The sequence below is a fragment of the Phoenix dactylifera genome, chromosome 1 (genome assembly GCF_051530095.1).
Source record: "Phoenix dactylifera cultivar Ajwa chromosome 1, Ajwa_hap1_PhDact_Kaust_v1.1, whole genome shotgun sequence".
Classification (NCBI taxonomy): domain Eukaryota; kingdom Viridiplantae; phylum Streptophyta; class Magnoliopsida; order Arecales; family Arecaceae; genus Phoenix; species Phoenix dactylifera.
This window is the reverse complement of record NC_143190.1, coordinates 34,244,616-34,264,107: the sequence shown is the minus strand read 5'-3', so window position 1 is coordinate 34,264,107 and position 19,492 is coordinate 34,244,616. Positions and strand designations below refer to the sequence as shown.

At 42.2% G+C, this 19,492-nt stretch overlaps 1 protein-coding gene and 1 pseudogene across 3 annotated transcripts; one reads left to right on the top strand and one right to left on the bottom strand.

Moving 5' to 3' along the window:
• The first annotated feature begins 2,510 nt into the window (after window positions 1-2,510).
• Window positions 2,511-12,395, top strand: LOC103713370 (protein IQ-DOMAIN 19-like). Of its 3 annotated transcripts, none has more exons than XM_089930562.1 (4): window positions 2,511-3,264; window positions 5,892-6,292; window positions 11,132-11,356; window positions 11,500-12,395. In XM_089930562.1, exons 1-4 carry the CDS (start codon window positions 3,126-3,128, stop codon window positions 12,121-12,123), a joined length of 1,389 nt encoding a protein of 462 aa, XP_089786688.1. In that variant the 5' UTR covers window positions 2,511-3,125; the 3' UTR covers window positions 12,124-12,395. The 3 variants fall into 3 exon arrangements, with proteins under 3 accessions (XP_089786688.1, XP_088578009.2, XP_038982031.2); XM_088721883.2 differs by lacking the exon at window positions 2,511-3,264 and adding an exon at window positions 5,370-5,805; XM_039126103.3 differs by lacking the exon at window positions 2,511-3,264 and adding an exon at window positions 5,372-5,798.
• A 420-nt stretch (window positions 12,396-12,815) lies between these two features.
• On the bottom strand, window positions 12,816-18,382 carry LOC148715171 (uncharacterized; annotated as a pseudogene).
• Between the last annotated feature and the right edge of the window lie 1,110 nt (window positions 18,383-19,492).

Genomic DNA, 19,492 nt, shown 5'->3' with positions numbered 1-19,492 from the left:
TACCTTCTCCCCTAGCTCTCCTCTTGTTTTTATAGCTTTTGATGGCGTGGAAACAAGAATCTAGCCGTTAGAGACAAAAATAGAGCCGTTGGACACAGTCTGCACTTCCTGACAATATTACCGTTGGGATCGGAGTCGACTCGCGCGATCAGGAGTCGACTCGCCTGTTGCAGGAGTCGACTCGTGCTTTACTGGAGACGACTCGGCCACTGTTCCAAATTTGAATTATGGTGCATCCTCGACTGGGAGTCGACTCGTCTTAACCCGAAGTCGACTCGTTAACTTCTGGAGCAGACTTGGCAATTTCGGAGTTGGCTCATCCCATGAATCCAGAGGACATACTTTCTGATTTTCTTCCTCGAGTCGACTCGGATTCTCTTGGAGTCGACTCGGCTCTCAGAGCCCGAAAACTGATCCTCTGCATTTTTGGGGTCGCGCTGCCTTGGAGTCGACTCGAACTGTCTTGGAGTCGACTCGCCTCTCAGAGACGAAAATACCGTCTTCTGTCTTTGGGTTGCGGTGTCTAGGAGTCGACTCGCGTATTGCGGGAGTCGACTCGAATCTCAGAGTCAGTAAATTGGTCTTCTGTCTTTTTCCTTGTGTTCCTCTGAGAGTCGACTCTCACTTTCTTTGGAGTCGACTTGCCAACCATCGGAGTCGACTCGCGTTCCACTGGAGTCGACTCGAATCTCAGACCCAAAAACTGCTCTCTGACTTTTCTGCCTGTGACTCCTAGGAGTCGACTCATACTACCCTGGAGTCGACTCGGTGAACATCGGAGTCGACTCGCGCTCTTCAGAAGTCGACTCGTTGACAGGTTCTGAGATGAATCTTTCTGTCCGTCTGTCTGTTGCTCCTTGGAGTCGACTCGGAACTGTAGGAGTCGACTCGAGTGCCTTTCCTTTGAATTTTTCTTAAAACTTGCTCTTCTAAATTGAATCCTTTGAACTTGAGACTTGGGCCAATAAATTGTAGCTTTCTTCCAACTTTTCTTGAGAGCTTTGGAGGCCTTCTTGTATTCTTCCAACTTGCTATGTTCCTTGCAAAATAAATATCTTTCTCCTTGCAACACAAACGTTAGTATTTATACTTCAAGGTTTTGTGATCATCAAAATCAATCTTTAAATCAATCTTTGGGTCATCAAGAGATCTCCTCTTCTTCTTCCTCCCAAGAACAGGCATGATTTTCCTCCCCCTCCTCCAACATCAACAGATGGACTTCTTTCCTCCCTTCCCCCTCCTCCTTCATCCACGGAAGAACATGGTGGCTCGGCCTTCACCCGACGGCAGCCACCTCTCCGTCGTCGCCGGCCGGCGGCCAACAGACGAGAGGAAGAGGGGAAGAAGGTGGAACCACGAGGAGAAGACCTCGGTTCACCACTTTCCATCCCCAACAAAGCTCTAGAAAACCCTCTCCGACCCTCATACAGAACCGACAAACCCCACCCGCCATGAATCCTGGCCAACCCTGGTGGCCGGTGGCCGGCGGCAGCAAAATCCGAAAAGAAGAGGCCGAATAGGGGTACCCTGTTTCGAGCTCTTAAAATTGGAGGGGAAGCCTTGAGAAAACCATCAGATCCCAAGCTGTGGAGGGTCTTCACCGAAGGGAAGAGGAAGGCTCCCCCCCCCCCCCCGCGGCCGGCCGGATCTCGGTCTCCTCCGGCGAGTCGCCTCCCCCGACGACCGGCCTCCCCTCACGCCGCCGCCTCCCCCCCTTGCAACCCCTCTTCCACGATCGTGCCCTAGGCACGATCGTAAAAGGGAGACGGGCCCGGTATTTTCGGGCCGGCCCGTTAACCCTTTCCCTTTTTTTTTGGGGGGGGGGGGGTTTCACATCTTTAGTCCTGTATAAATACCCAAAATCTCTTCGATGAATAATTGGTATGAGACAAACACACGCTTGCACCGGTCCTCACGTACTCTTCCACTTAAACTCTGGTGTCCACATCAGGTCCAAATCCATTCAAAATTTATTACAAGCATCATGATCGGCCTATGGTCAGCCTCAATTAGTCTATATTGTAGTGTTCCCTAGTCTACATGGGCTATGGGCTGGATTTTCTTCGACGTCATTTGTAACAACTTAGGACCTCGCCCAAAAAGGCTACCCGAAAGATATTTTTGGGTTTCATGGTTTTATATAAGTATCCAAAATCTCTCAGACAGACGAATAACCAATACAAAACTAAACATATGCTACAACCAGAAACCTTATCAATTTCTTTCTCCTACATTGTATTTCGAAACCGTCCAACATCATCCCACTGTAAAGCATCAGCGTATACGTTGGACGGAAGCACACATCTCGATCCACTTCGGTAAGATGGCCTGTAGCATACTCAGCCAGTTCAACATTTCCATGAAGCTTGCAGGCACCAAGCAAAGCTCCCCAAATAGCCTCCCCTTTTAATGAAATGTTTGTCTTGTCTCGAATCCCTCGACCTCCTTCAAGAGGGCTCGGCGGCCACATATCCACCATGCAACTACAACGTTCAGTGGTAGGATCAATATCATGCTTTTTAACCATCATATCAAAATACTCTTGGCCTTGATCTTCTAAACTGGACCGACAAAAAGCGCTCAAAAATCCGACAAATGTAACAGGAGTCTGGTTACACTCCGTATCCTTCCATCTTCCTAAAAGAATTCTAGAGCAAGCTTTCTGTGGCCATGCATGGCCAATCCTATATACAGTCATGGTACTCCAAGCTAATGGATCCTTTGTGGCCGCCATTCTATCGAACACTTCAAGTGATAGCTGAATACGTCCACACTTAGCGCGCATATCAGTAAGCCAAGAACTTAAGTAGGCATCCGTTCCAATATTGTTCCTCTCTGTAAGCAAGAATCCATTTGCCTAGCTCAAGAGGCCCGTCATTAACTGAAGTAAAGAATAGCAGGAAAGAAATGATGAACAAGTGATTGAACGATATTAAATTTGAACTTGTAATTTTAGTAGACACCAAGTATATGCATTCCAGCACTGCATAATAAACACGACCAACAAGCTTCAAACCCGTTATTCAGTTGGCTCCTTAAATCATTCTAACCAAAATGTAAACACCAAGAAATAAATATTCAGTTTAATCCAAAAAAAAAGAAAAATCTCCTGACTCTCGCATCTCATGCCACAAATTTCTTTTTTGTTATGTGCATCTTATTTCTTCTTGCTTGCTCCTTGGACAGATAGGTTACAAAACTTTTCACTTGCTCCTTGGACATCTTGGCAGGCACAGCAACAATGGCAACCTCCACACCAGCTTAGTGAGTTTCTCAAAATATATTTCTGAACCACTAAATTATTATTTAGTTGAGAGGATAAATTGAAAGATGACCCACCCGGCAAAAGCTCTTGCATGTGCTAGGTGCAATAAAATGCAGTGGCTAATGACAGTCCCTAGTTGATCATGCTACTCTTAATCCCCTTTGGAGGAAGGTCTGCAATACTTAATAACATGTACACTGCAAAGGAAGTCCAGATTTAAGCAGATGATTAGCTGTTTGTCTGTTAAAGAAAAATGATTAAAATTGTTCTCCGTTGTCCATGATCGTAGACATCATTAGAATAAGTTTTGGTTGTTTAAGCCATTATCCTGAGGAAAGATCTGTTGACACGTTTGGGAGACTACATGGAGAACTCTTAAATGAGAGCTATCAACTTGGTCATGGTCAAACTCAGCACTCAGGAGTACTTCTGCCACGCTCTTCCCACCACGTAATAAGTAGGATAAACAACAGCATGTGGTTTGCCAACCACAACTGGCTCCATTTAATTGGGGCCAGGAAGACAACGCAATTATGTGCTTTGATGGAGAACCTGGGTCAAGCTCATCGACAAGGAGCTGATATTTTGGAACTAATATTTGTTTTCATTCTGATTAAGATCTGACGACTAAATGGCAACCATCACAACAACAAAACCTAAATGCATTCTCCAGTATATATAACAAGAAAAAAGAACATATTAATATACTGCTAAACTTTGGCTGGGTGGCCTTTTTTTGGGCCTCGGTTGTCATCAAAAAAATATGCCATTTGAATGCTACTTCCTCTTGGCTAAATCAAATCGTTGCATCTACCAGCACTAGTATTTCAGTACACTCCTACCTTTATCCCACTTTCATAGTGCTAAGTTTTGGGAGTTCTCTGAGAGCTATTGCACATCTCTATTTACCCTACTGTTATCCCCGACCATTATTCTTTGAGAATAGGAGGGAGTACTGCCGGGAGCCAAACCCATACATAAATCAACCAGGAACTCCCAAATTTCAGGGATAGTATCACTCCAAGACAGAATTCTGGAGCCTTGTTATAAGTAGCAGGTATGACCATTGAGGTAACACTAAGAACATATTATTTATAACCATTAAACTATCTTCAAATTAAACAACATTCATTTGTTGCTCTCTTGGATAGACAGAGTGAGTGCACTAACCAAAACAGGAGGTTCATGCATCAACTGTCTGTGCTACTTCTCATGTCCATGCGGCTGCCATCTCAAACAACACTTAGGCTTTGTTTGGTTTGCAGAAAAAGAAGGAAAAAAGTATGGTCAACGAAAAAACAAAAAAATGCTTCTTATTTGATTGGAGTTTTCAAAGGAAAGAGATGAAAAAGTAACATTCACATAGCAAAAACATTTACATGTTTCATGGGAAAGAAAAACGCATAAGAGGCATGAAAAAACTACTTTCTCACCGGTTGAAAATTGGGATCTTTTTTTTTTTCCAAAAGTACGCTTAAGCCATCAAAATCCATGGATAATGTTTTTTCCTTTATTAAAAATATAATAGGTATTTCATATAACTTTTCTAAGAAGATAGATGCTCAACCAAACATAAGTCACTTTAAATGTGCTACTTTTTCATGATCAATTAAATATGCCAAAATTATTTTTCCAAATATTATATTTTCAAAAATTATATTTCAGTAAGAATAAATTACTTCCGCGAACTAAACGGATCTTTATCCTACCGGATAGTAGTAGCAACCCTTAAAACCTCCACCAACCACCTCAACATCAAAGCTGCCCAATTTTAATGAGATAAACTGGTCCCTTATTAGGGTAAATTCTTCCCAACAATCCTTAATTTGATTCACTGCATCGTGTGGCAATCCAGGCTCTCACATTTAGTTCCCCCTCGCACCAATGGACTCCCACACAAATTCCTCCAAGCCAACTTATCTGAGACCCAGGGAATTCAACCGCACCACATAACTACTTCCGAAAGCGCCCCCAGTGAATGAAGAGGCAGAACAGGATCTAGTAGGCGTTCTTGGATCCCGAGCCAAAAGTAGTTGGTACGTGATGCCACCAAAGCCCACGTGTCAGATCGTGACTGGTAACACAAAGATCACAAAACCCGGGCCCAGGATTTCTAGCTAATTACAGCACAAATGTCGGCGAGGAGGGCCGGCTGGCTACCTCGCAATAAGAGTGTTTCGGATGTAGGCCGGCAAGGTCTCCTCCCACATGGCCTTCTGATTCCATCCACAAGTGTTCAACTAGAATTCCCCAAAAGGTCTTAATAAATGCCCTCTGACGAAGGGATTGTTTCTTGGTGATTCCATGAGGAAGAGGGTAGTTGAGAGGAAAAGGTTGGTCAATAGGAATCTTTTTTAGTGAAATCTACTGGAGCCGGGCAAGTGGCGTCCCAAAGAAATCCCCCATAGTTTGCTCTCCTCTCCTCTCTTCCAACAGGCCTGCACTTCCAAGAAAAAACAAGAGCCTAGATCATGCACGCAGAGACAGATTGTGACAGAGAGGAAGGAGGGAGAAAACAATAGATACAGATCAAGTCTGAAGTAGATGCAGATCTTTCTGCCATCCCTTGGTTTTCTTGCTTCCTTGATCTCACGTAGTCTCTTTGCTTTGTGACCTCTGCATTCAGAAAGTTGTAGAGGAGCAATGGGGAAGACTGGCAAATGGCTTCGAAGCTTCTTATTTGGCAAGAAGGAGAAGGACAAGAAGGACAAGGAGAAGATCAGCAGATCAGTGCCGGCCGCTAACGAGAAAAGGAGATGGAGCTTCCGCAGATCAGCAGTCATGGGGAAGGACTTCAATTCTCAAGACATGCTTGCGCCTGCATCAAGCCCTGGGTTCTTGGACTCGGACATCGACCGGAATAGGCATGCCATGGCCGTGGCAGCGGCGGCCGCTGATGCTGCAGTAGCAGCAGCACGGGCTGCAGCGGCTGTCATCCGTCTGACCACCGCAGCCCCCACTAGAAGCAGTTCCGGCGAGGAGGAGGCCGCTGCCATTAGGATTCAAGCGGCCTTCCGATCTTACTTGGTACGCTCTTTACCTCTCTCCACCTGTGGATATTTGTATCCGAAATCCAGGCTTCTGGTTTGCTATTACTGAATCTAAAATTCTCATATATCCAAACCATCTTGTAAAGCTAAATATCTGCTGCTACAAAAGAATTAATAGATTTTTTTTTTTCTGTTATAAGATTTTCATGGTAATACCAATTTGAATAACATAATCAAGAGTAAAAATGACGATAAATATATGCTGCTAGGTTATAATTACAAAAACTAATTACTTTCCACTTTGTTGTACCATTAAGATGCTTGAATACAAAACGATCACGACAAAACATCATCAACCTAGACTCCCAGGAAAGCGAATGAGATGAAGAAAAAAAAAAGAAAAAAAAACCATTAACTCGGCTCCCCCCCCCCCCCCAAAAAAAAAAAAAAGATTTAGCACGTGCCGCAAAAAAATGGTCGGACAAAATCTAATTTCGGGTTGGATTCCGGTTGTGGCCGAGCTCTATTTAGAGCTCCTCCCCATCCTCTCTTCTACCTCACCAAGGAACCAGCCCCAATCGGAGCTCTTGGCCGAAGATCTCTCTTGTTCTCTCTGAAGCTCGATCACCATCCCGTCACTGCCGTGTCCAAATGCTGCTGGAAACCACGTAAAAAACCTGCCCCCCTCGAGCCATCCTCTCTCTCCTTTCGGATTCTTTGAAGCCTTGATGTCGGCCGATGATCGTCGGATGTTGGACACAAAGGGGATGCTCTGCTTCCCCTTTTTTCGGAAATTGGCCTTGTTTTCTTCCGATTTTGGCTGCCTCCATCGCCGGTGCTTGTCGCCAGAGGCCTTCCTCGAATTTCTCGTAGTGGCTGGAAGCCATGGCCGAAACTCAAGCCGCCAACATGCCGTGGATTTCACCGTTTAAGGGGTCGGAACCCCTGCTTTTGTTAATTTTGGCGCTACCAATCACCAGTCGTCACCGACCGCCTTTTAGCTGGCCATGGGTCTTTGACCCCGGGCACCACCTACAACCACCCCCTTCCCTTCCTCTTCCTTGGTTGGAGAGAGAAGCTTGTTCTCTCTCTTTCTCTCTCTTCTCCATCTTTGCTCTCTCTTGATCCTCTCTACTGAACTCTCCCTATTGAACTTTCTCTCTCTACTCTCTCAAGAGAAGTTAGATCTAGCATAGCACCTCTCTTTATGATTCTAGATCTACCCCGGTGAAGGGCACTAATACATGTTCGGCGGATGACACTGTTAGAAGTATGCCCTAAAAGCCAACGTGGCTGACGCATATTTGTAATCTTGGGCACAAATTTGTAATTTGACACTTATTAATAAATAAGATTGGGCAATTTATTTTTTATTCATGTTTGTATGTGTCCATGAATCGTCCAAGAAATTAATAGATGATGACACATATTCTCAAAAAGTTGAGAATTTGAGGCATGTGTCATTAGGGATTAATTTCTAAATGCTCTTGATCGATGGATCCATCACGAGGGACGGTGATCGATCTGCTGAGATTAGTGCACAGATCACTTAGTCAGATGGACGAGTCTCGAGTCCACGGTGTAGAGACACTGGAGTGATTATGCAAGTACTTGTTAGAGAACAAGTTACTAAGTGTGACCAAAGATATTAGTCACATGGATGTCTATTCACTTATCAGTGACTACTTATGCTGCAGTTGTATGACTGGTCCTTTGACCTGCGATGCCTCAGCTATTCACTGTGAGGTTGCTGTAGTTTGACGAGCATGTGAACTTGGGCTCTAGCCATTCAGGTCCTTGTAGTACGGATTGGCTACAGTAGGTTTATTTTGGAATAGAGTTGCATCTAGATCGGATCTATCGACCTTGATAGATTAAGAGTGATCCTATGTGATTTATGAGACTGAGTTCGATAAATTTCTAGCCAGATATTTTGGAAAAAGAGTTTTTCAGATCTTTAATTGGAAGTCGTATAAATTTGACATATGACGGACAATGAGGTTTGACGAGATATCCATAACCTCCGTCACGTTGGGATGCATGATAGAGGGACTGTATCATACGTTAACTGCACCAAGAGGTTCAGACATTCCATTCTGCTGGATTGTCACCACATATTGCTAGGTGTCACTAGTGGATTGTGAGACTCGAAGGCATTCACTTGGTGATCAGTGAACCCTGAGAATAGAACTGAAATCATTTCAGTCCACTGAAAAGAGTTTCAGTGATATTGAGATGGAGATCTCAATATGTCTCACTATCAGTCAGAATAGAATCTACGGGGTCACACATATAGAAGATTTAATTAGTCAGACTATCATAATTGTGATTTAGAATCTCAATTGAAATCAATTATCAATATGATTAGTGATTGAATTAACCCACTAAGTGTTAGTGAGTTAATGAAAGAAAAATAAGTGAAATTAATTGCAATTGGATTGCAATTGGACTGATTTAATGAACCAAATCAAATTGAGTTCGAACCAAATTGATTTGGGTTCATGATTGGGTCAATTTGATTAAACCAAGGTTTGGATGGATTTGAAAGACCACATGTCGTCGTAGGATAAATATGACTTAAGTTATGTTCACACTATATGGACTTTAAAGTCCACATGGCGTCGTAGGATGCATGCTCCCAAATCAATTAATTCTCCTAATGAGATTAGGAATCCTAATGTGATTAGAAAATTAATCAATTGATTAAGTGGACACATGTCATGTATCTATGAGCACAAGGATTGGACACTTGGCATTAATTCAAGGGTGGATTATAGTCTCATACTCCTAATAAGATTAGGAGAAGCCCTAAAACCAATCTATAAAAGGGTAGCAAGGAAGACATTATGAATCAATTCTCTCCTCTTCCTCTCCACGCCTCCCTTTCTCTTTTCTTCTCCCTTCCCACGGTGGCAAGAGGCTTCCCCTCTTCTTCCCACGGCAGCAAGGGAGATCAAGTTCATCTTCTTCTAAGTGTTGGAAAGAAAGAAAGAAGAAGAACCTAGGAGGAAGGAAGGAGTTTTTTCCTCCACGCCCAAGCCCATTCTTCCTCCTCCATGGCAGCAAGGGGGTCCTCTGCATCCTCTTCTTCCACGGCATCAAGGCTAGGAAGATCCACGCGTAAAGGTTCCTCCTTCCTCTTCCTCCGTTGCGAGTAAGATCAAAGAAGAAAGGGTTCTTCTTCAAGGAGGTATATTGCAGATTTCTTTCAATCTATTTGATAGTCATGAGAGATCTTTGCAAGGAGCTAGCACTCCGGTAAGACCTTATCTCAAATGATTAGATCCTTCTGTGGATACCTATAGAGGCCAGACACATGTGCGGCTTAACCAGGAACCTAGAAAGATCATCGGGCTGCGGTGTTTTACACTTGCAGAATTTTTGAAGATGAAATCTTCAAATTTATAACTTCTGATTTTTGTTTCAGTTTTATAAATCTTAATCAACCCTCCTCATATCCTAATTTTTTTTTCCTAATGAGTTCAAAGATCATCTGGATTTGAATCCAGAAAATTTTTTGAATTCTACGATCCGAGGCGCATTCATACGATGAACGACGTTCCGTTCGAATTCCGCTGCGAACGTCACATCGAACAGGGCGTAACTCATCAGACACGCCAATCCCTCATCTAAGCCCTTCTAGGATATTATTAAATTTGGTTATCTCCGATCTCTATTGAACCATTTGTAACCTAGTTCAAATATGATCATATGACTTTTGCCTTGATTGACCAACCGGAGTGTCGGGCACTCCCGTTTGGTTAGCCCTATAAGGATATTGGAATTGGGGTTTCTATTTTTGGAATAAACATGATGAATTCTGATAAAAATATAATTTTTAAATATTGGGATCTTAGAAGGATTTTTTTGAAATTGATTGGACTGATTCTTTGGATTTGCTCGCTAATAAGTAATGTATCACAATATGATGAATTTGATGGATAGTATATTATTATGAAAAATATTATTTTGAAATAATATGACAATATGTAATCTTATTATGGATATGATTGATTGATTTTGACAACTCATGATTTTAGAACTAAAATATAAAATCTAAAACTATTTGAATTTCGACCTTGCTACATTGAGGACCCCACCAACAGAAGCTAATATATTGGCACATATTTGTTCTGAAGGTTGTGTCCAAAATAATTAACGACATAATGTCAGCAGACTAATAGTTCTGAAGGACTTTACTGTAAGATAATGCATAGCTCACCGCAAGAAGATTAGTCGGTGTTATGACCCTACTACAGGATGATTTGGTCATAGCTCAGAATCGATAAGATGAATTGAATATTTGAAAGAATTTGAATGCATGAACGAAATTTAATATTTTAAGAAAGATTTATTTGTATATTAGTACTGCATTTGCTCATTTTCTATAAATTATTATCTATTTAATTGCCTGATTTATTTAGCTAAAGTGATCATTGCTTACTAGACTATCTAGCTCATTATACGATTTCTTATTATTTTACAGATTCAGAGAATTAGCATGATCGGAACTTTCAATAGGGAAGAACGACTACTAAAACTTTGGCACATATTATTTTAGAATAGAGTTTATTTGAAATGATGTACTATTCTTGTTAGAATCGCAAGACATTTAAATGTTAAGCTAGTTATTAAAATAAAGTTTGCATATTATTATTATTCCACAACATATTTATGAGATCATGTTGAGATGCCCCGCATGCTTGTGAGGAGGGTTCTTTTTGAGTATGCGGCGGTTGACACAACCTCTGGTTCACAAACTCGGATCGGGCGTGTGACAATTAACATGAAGAATATAAGAGTAGAAAGAAATAATTAGCTAGAATAAAATTGACAATGGATATATTATAAAGGTAAAACCTAAACGTTCTTGCAGGCTAGGAAAGCTTTATGCGCTCTCAAGAGTCTAGTGAAAATGCAAGCCATGGTGAGAGGACACCTGGTGAGGAAGCGAGCCGCCAATACTCTCCGGCGTATGCAGGCTTTGCTGACAGCACAAGCCAGAGCTCGTGCCCAGCGGATTCGAATGCTTGAGAAAGCACATAGCAGCTCGCACGGGCAATCCAATTCCAGAAGATCACCCCGAAACCGGCAATCGCATGTAAGTAATCCTTCCTGGAATAATGCTGTTGCCTGCATTTTCTGGACTAGTTATGAAGAAAAAAGGCATAAAATCAATGCTACAGAGATTTAATTGAAAGTATCTCAATAGATTCCACCTAAACTTATGCCTCATGTGTTTAGGAGGTGGATAGGAATGTGGAAGAGAACATAAAAATTGTGGAGATGGATCATGGAGTGTCATGGAGTAGTTCGAGGAGCAGAAACAGCTACACTGTTAAACAAACTGAGAGAACGGAATCAGAATATGGCCATAAGCGTCGACCTTCTAAGGTTGATCCCCTCCAACAGGTGTCACCTTCGCCATCAGCTTTAACTGATATGGGCCCAAGAGCTTACAGTGGGGACTTTGAAGACTTTTCCTTCCCCACAGCACAGAGCAGCCCTCAATACTTATCAGCTTCTTTTACACCTTATGAAACAACCTTCTATCCTAATTACATGGCCTACACAGAATCTTCAAGAGCTAAGGCTCGGTCGCAGAGCGCACCTAAGCAACGACCCAATTCATGCGAGAGGCAACCAAGCAGAAGGAGGACATGGGTGGAAGGAAGGAATACTCCGCAAAGTGTACGAGTGCAACGATCATCTTCGCATGCTGGCTCAACAGCTTATCAGTATCCATGGTCGATCGAGCTCGATAAGTCCAGCGTGCCTCTTAAGGACGGTAAACGTGGTTCAACAAGCACTGTGCTGAGTACCACCAACCACTTTAGATCTCTAATGGCATATGAGCTTAGTACATAATAATCCATGAGCAATCCCTTACTTCTGTGGGGTGGCTGCATTTTCAAGAGGGATATGGTTCACTAAAATGTTATGCTCTTGATGGTTTCAGGTTCATGATATTAAATACTCTCTCTCCATATCCATCTCTCCTAACTTCCATTAACTGAAGTTTGTGTCACCCTGTCAACTTTTGGAATCCGGAATGTGCAATGGCAACAAGTTGTAGGAATTATGTGAACTGTAAAAGTTTTCTTGGGCAAAGGATTCCAGAAGAAATGCAAGTGAAGAAACTTATTGAGTACTCTGGGATTAGATTTTGTTGACCCATGGGACCCTTGAATTTGAACATTCCAATGTTTGGTTTTAGCTTGGGCTGTTTCTGGTCCCCCACTTTTCTTTTTTCAGAAGGCTTGGAGGAGAAACAAGTGATGCATCATTTTGTTCTGACTGGAGATCATGATGTAATTGAACAAATGCTGATTGCTTACAAACAGGGTTGTCCACAACCTGTATCTAATTAGGATCATAACATCTCTTAAAAGTTCTAGTCTCATTTTATCTGTAGCTTTGTGATGCTGAGCTGAAAACCAACAAGAAATCCCCGCAGAATAAACTCCAACTCCTTTGACAATGCCCATTATTACCAGAATGCTGTTGGTGAACACCCTACATGTATATATTATGATAGCTCTTTTTCGTGTCGAGCTGATAATTCTTGAAGATAAAATTATTTTGGCAATAAGCACTACAAGAAAAAGGAGCTTTGACGATGTTTTTTGAGGCTTTTACCGACGCTTATAAGCGTTGGTAATTTTCTTTCCGACGCTTTTCAAAGCGTCACCAAAGCGTCGGCTATGTCGGAGTGGAAAAAAAATTGCTGACGCATTTGAAAAGCGTCGCTAAAGGTTATTTTTAGCGACGCTTTTAAGCGTCGCTAAAATTTCTCAACCAGTTCAATTAGCGACGCTTTAAAGCGTCGTCATAAATTTTTTTACAGAAAAAAAAATATAAAAATACCCAAGAAAACCGCCGCCGAAGCCATCGCCGTGGCCGCCGTCGCCTCCTCATGATCCCCGCCATCTCCGCCTCTGCCACTTCTGGATTGTCCGCCGCCGAAGCACTCTGCACACAGCCCTTGCAAATGCCCGATGCGACATTGTTGTTCACAGCCACCACATCCCCCGGATCTCTCTCGATACACTCATTGTACTCCCTCGCCGCCGATGCAAAGTCCTTCGCCACCAAGAACCCCAGTGCCCGGTTCCTCCCCACCAAATTCTCGAACTCTACCCCCATTTCCTCACTCCTCAACCCCTCCACCTTCGCAAACGTAGCATTGGCTCCATCGAGGTCCCCAATTTGGAGCTGGATGTAGGCCAGTCTCGAGAGGAGCACCGGATCGAAGGGCGATCGGAGCAGCAAATCGCAGATCAGCACCAGGGCGACGTCGAACTCGCGGTGGCAGAAGTGGTTGCAGATGAGAGAGCTCATCACCAGCACCTCCCTCCTCCGCCACCGATCGGCGGCGAAGGAGGAGTCTTTCTCCTTCGACGGCCGTTGGTGGCCGCGGTTCTTGGAGCGGACGAAATCGAGGAGGGAATAGAGACGATCTAGGGTTTCGGGGCGATCACCGAGGGACTGGGGGAGGCTGGCGTAGAGGAGGCGGAGGGAGAATGGGAGCATGGAGCCCTAGCGGCCGGGGTAGAGATGGGGGTAGGACTCGAAGAGGAAGCGGGGGGAGCCGAAGGGGTCGGGGGAGGTGGGGAGGGGTTGGAGGGAGTCGAGCTCGGCGAGGGCGTCGGCAGGGCGGCGAAGCTTGAGGAGGGCAAGGGCGGAGAAGGTGAGGTAGACGAGGTGGTCATGGGGGCGAGAGAGGAGTGAGAGGGAGCGGGCGCGGGCGACCTTGTCGAGGGATCGGGAGAGGGGAGGGGATTTGTAGAGAGGAGGGGGGAGGGGGCGAGCGGCGGAGAGAGAAGGGGAGGGGGGCGGCTGGATGGGTTCGGGATCGGGAGGAATTTGCAGGGAGGAGGGGAGGGGGGGATAATGACCTCTGACGACGCTTTCTAAAGCGTCGTTGGGAGGAAAAAAATAAAAAAAAAGGAATTTTTGCTTCCGCCGACGCTTAAAAGCGTCGGCCCAAGCTATGGGTTGCGACGACGCTTATAAGCGTCGGCGGAAGCCAGACTTCCTAAAAAATTACCGACGCTTCTACTTAGCGTCGGCAGACAAAAGTCGGAAAAGATAGTTTTTCTTGTAGTGAAGTGATAAACAATTAACAGCAGCAGAACATTAGATTCATGTCTCAATTTTCTGAGTCGAGGTTGCTCCTGGGAGAAAAATTAAGAATTCTGAAAGCATTTATTTGAAGAACAGACTATATATTTGTGAGTTTCATGGGGATTTATACATGTGTGTTTGTTAGATTGATAGAGAAAATAAGGAGAGATATGTCATTATTTTACATCGATTTAAACTAACAAGATCCTATAAACCTCATCTGCATTCTGTTGAAGTATCACAATTAACTGAAATTCATAAATTAGCATATGTCATTATAAAAATATAAAGAAAATTCTCGTTGTTGCAACATGGATGTTTATTTTTGGTGCATTAGATTGGTATTATAATCTTAAAATGGCGCATAAGCTAATTTTTCCAGCTCACTCCTTTTTTACTCTAATTTTTCTTCTACTTTGTAGAGTTTTTATATTTTGTTATGACTATCTGTTATTTATTATGGTTGATTCTTACATTTTTCAGGGACATCTGGGGTACTCTTTCCGCTGTTATAGCGCCCAGGTTCGCCCTTGTTTCTTGGGTACCCCCACCCCTTGGTCATCTCAAGGTGAATTTTGATGGTAGTCGGTTGGTGGATGGTGTCTCTGGAGGTGTGGGATTTGTGATCAGAGACTGTGGGGGTAGATTGATAGCCGCTGGGGGTCGTAGCATTTCAGGACCTACCGTTGTCGGGGCAGAGTTGTGTGCTGCTTGGGAGGGCTTATCCTTTGCGAGGAGGGCTCTCGATGCTGCCCGGGTGCATCTCGAGGGAGACTCTTCGGTGGTGATCGACTGGATTCAGGGGGTGGATAGGTACGGTGATGGCCATCCACTCATCCTTGAGACTAGGAGACTGGCTCAGGAGATGGGTGACTTTCATGCTATACATGTGTATCGGGAGGCGAACAGAGCTGCTGACTGGATCGCCTCCTATGTTGCCCGGCACTCGGGAGGGTTTCTTTGGACATCAGTAGCTGAGTGTCCCACCCCGTTGTTATCTTTACTTTCTTTTGATATGGTTGCATGTACTCAAGTTAGAGATATATGAAATGCCGTTTTCACCAAAAAAAAAAAAAAGTGTTGGGCCATTATTACAGAGTACCCAAAGAATTGGAGCTTACAATATACTCAAGTGATATCTAAGGTACCTGCTGTACATATACAATATCATGATGCTCATACATAGGTGAGTCATATATGATCAAGGTTCTAGGTTGGATTTGAAAAGACATGCACAAAATTTTGACTAGATTTTAGATATCATTTTAGGATCTAAATTGAACTAAATATCTGTGAAGATCCGTACGGGCGTGTGTTTAGTTCTACATTGGTTATTCGCCGAAAAGATCTTGGATACTTATACAAGATTAAGGAACTCAAATAATACCTTCCGGCTAGCTATTTTGGGTGAGGTCCTGAATTGTTACAAATGGTATCAGAGCGAACTCGGCTCATAGCCTATGTAGACTAGAAAACACTACAGTCAAGTTCATGAAGGCTGACCATAGGCCTATTGTGGTGTTTGTGATTGGATTTGAATAGATTTGAACCCTTAGCCTGACAAGGACGTCAGGGCTTTTACGGAGAGAGTATGTGAGGATCTATGCGGACGTGTGTTTAGTCGCATATTGGTTATTCGCCGAGGAGATATTGGGTATTTATACAGGATCAAGGAACTCAAATGATACCTTCCGCCTAGCTGTGAGGTCCTGGGTTGTTACAATATCAACATCAAAATAATTTTGGGTAAGATGAGAACTGTAGTGGTTTCTAATTTCACAAGGCATAACAGCATGCTTTTAGGGTGCTTTTTTTTCCCCTTAATCAAGGCCTGGTTTCACCCACTTTCTTTATGTAGAAATAGCATTTCAATATGATTCAGGTCATCAAGTTATGAATCTTGCAGGGCTTCATGTAAGTTTCAGAATACCTAAGGACTCATTTGGTTCGTAAAAATTTTCATTGGAATACTTTTTTAGGAGGCTAATGCATGGAAAAATGATTTTTGCATATTTGATTGACCATAAAAAAAGGGTATATTCCATAATAATTTATGTTTGGTTGAGCATATACTTTTTTGGAAAAGTTGCATAAAATACATGTTATGCCCTTAATAAAGGGAAAGACCTTACTCCATTCTATTAAAAAGCTTAAGGGTATATTTAGAAAAAAATTACCCAAATTTCTAGCTAGTGGGAATTGAACTTTTCCATGTTCATATAGATTTTTTTTTATAAAATATGGAAATCTTATTTCCATGAGAATGCTACTTTTCAATCTTTCTTATTGAAAAACTCGAACCAAACATAAGCTTTTTCTCAATTTTTCCTTTGACCACACTTCTCCTCTCCTTTTCCTACGAACCAAATGAGTCCTAAATCTGTTACATCAAGATCAATGTATACCTTCGAAACCACCATAATTCTTGACCTTTTCTCAAAGGCTCTAGACGACTGAGACTTTTTCTATCCACATTAAAAATATTATTTGCATTATACACTAGCATGGATTTTTGATGGCCGTCGAGTGACGATCCAACAAGAACTCTTGATTCTTTCTTGCTCAAAGCGCTTCTAAACGTACTTAGGGAAAATGATTATGTAATGACCCAAGACCTTATCTAAAAAAGTTAGTCAAAAGACATTATTTAGATTCTTTGGCCCTATATAAATATCCAAGATCTATCTAGCGCATAGCTACTATGAGACTAAACACATGTCTGCAGGGGTCCTCACATATCCTCTTATTTAAATCTTGGCATCCTTACCATGCTAAAGGTCCAAACACGTTCAAGGCAATCACAAACATCATAAATTCAATTGTAAACACGACAAATCAGCCTATAGTTAACCCAAATGGATAGTTGATATAGGCCATGGATCATAACAACTCTGATACCATTTATAACAACCCAGGTCCTCACTCAAAAAGCTAGCCAGAAGGTGTTATTTAGATTTTTTGGTTATACATAAATACCGAGATCTATCCTGTGCATAACCAATGTGGGACTAAACACACACAAGTTCTCATAGGGCTGGCTAGGACTTTGGGAGGAGGGCAGCATGAGAGAGAAAGTGGTTTAGATTTGAGAGAGAAAGAGAGGTGGGGGAGAGGGTAAGGAGGCTTCATGGTTTTAACTTTTAAACTTGATATTTTACATATAAACCCCTGTCGTATGTAAATATTTATTTGAGTGGCTATTATAGAAATTCTCCTTCATCCCCCGAACACTTGGTAGTTTACTAGTTTCTTAACCAATCTTAGCAGCTAGGGATGGCAATTTATTGCATCCCATCCAGTGCCCCGCCCAATCCTAATGGGCAGGTTTTACCCAACCTCCGAGGTGGTTGTGGATAATGGCAAAATCCACACCCAATCCAGCCGAGATATATGTATAATAACTCTTCAAAAATCTCCTCCTCAAGGCAAAAAGAAAAAGTACCTTTACCCGAACTGATTCATCCAACTCATCCCATCTAACTCTATTCAACCTGCTCCATCCTGAGACTCTATCTATCCTCCCTCGCTCCGAGGCAAGTAGGGGCGGGTATGGACAGGGCCTTTCTAGCCCATTGCCATCCCTATCGGCACTTAGCGTGTGGGAACTAGTCCTTTGAAATTTGCATATAGAGCCCCATTCTGTGTTGTTGATATTTTATTTGAGTTCCTATCTTACGGGCACTCCGTCGTCGCGTGGAAACGCTTTGGTATTTATTGAACTAGTCTCGGCATTCCCATGCTAAGACTGTTTCTTAGATGTTTTGCATTTAGACCCATATTTTGTTGATCTATTATTAAAGATCACTCCATCGCGAGGGAACGCTCTCGTAGTTAATGAACTAGTCTCGGCACTCGGGATGACGAGGCTAGCTCTTTGACGTTTTGCGTGTAGATGCCCCTACTACATTGATATTTTATTTGAGTTCCTGTCTTGAAGATCACCCCACCACGTGCAAACGATTCGGCAAACCTTGGCCAGTTCCTGGACTAGTCTCGGCATTGGACGTTTTACATGTAAACCTCCGTGTTGGATTGATATTTCATTTGAGTTCCCATCACCCCACCATCCGTAAGCGCTTTGGTAATTTCTGAACAGTCGCGCCACGCCGCGTTTCTTGGGTATTTTACATATGAATCCTCGTTGTATGCAAATCTTTTATTTTCGTGGTATAGGATCGCTTGCCCATTTGCAGACCCTTCAGTGGATTTGAACTAGTCTCGTCAATGGAGGTGCCGAGACTAGCTTGAAATTAATAATAAAAGTCTACCATGTAAATCCTTGCAGAATATATACAATTTATTTAATTCCCTGATATAATACAACAAGTTCTGTGCACCGCATGGCCAGTGATAATTGGTGAGATAGGCAAAGGTTAGCGAGATACATGCTAGTTAGCTGGATTAACGAGTGCCACATTGGCACTATTCGAGAAATAGAATTTTTAATATATATATAAGTTGTATATATATATATATATATATTATCATTTCATACCTTATACTACATAGAACATTTTCATTATCGATAAATCAAAAAGTCTTTATTATATATGTATATATACTTAAAATAATTTAACATCTAATCGCTAATCATATATCATGATTGATGAATGAAACTAAGTCAATACGGTAAAAAGGAGGGTTAAGATGATGTGATATTCGTTATCCATATTAATAGCCAATAAAGAGGATGACAGCTTATATACAACTTGGTTCATCAATATAATGAATACATATCTAATAGGATAAAAAGTGAGAGAATAGGATAAGAGATTGGAAGGAAATATAAATTTGCCAAGTTTTTTATCTGGAGTATAGATGATCTTCACTATATTGCATGATAACGGTGAAATATTGATGGATTTTTTTTGGTATTTCTTGTTAAAAAATTATAAAATTATAATAATTAACGTGTTTATTTGTTCACTTATGAAATAATTTATAGTATGACTTTCTTGCAATATTAATCATTTTTATACATCACATTGCTTCAAGCAAACAACAAGAATGATGAAATACGAGATAAATATCTAGTCAATCAACCTAACAAAGAATTTCAATCATTTGTAAAATAGACCAATTTTTTTTTAAATTCATAAACTATCTTTAA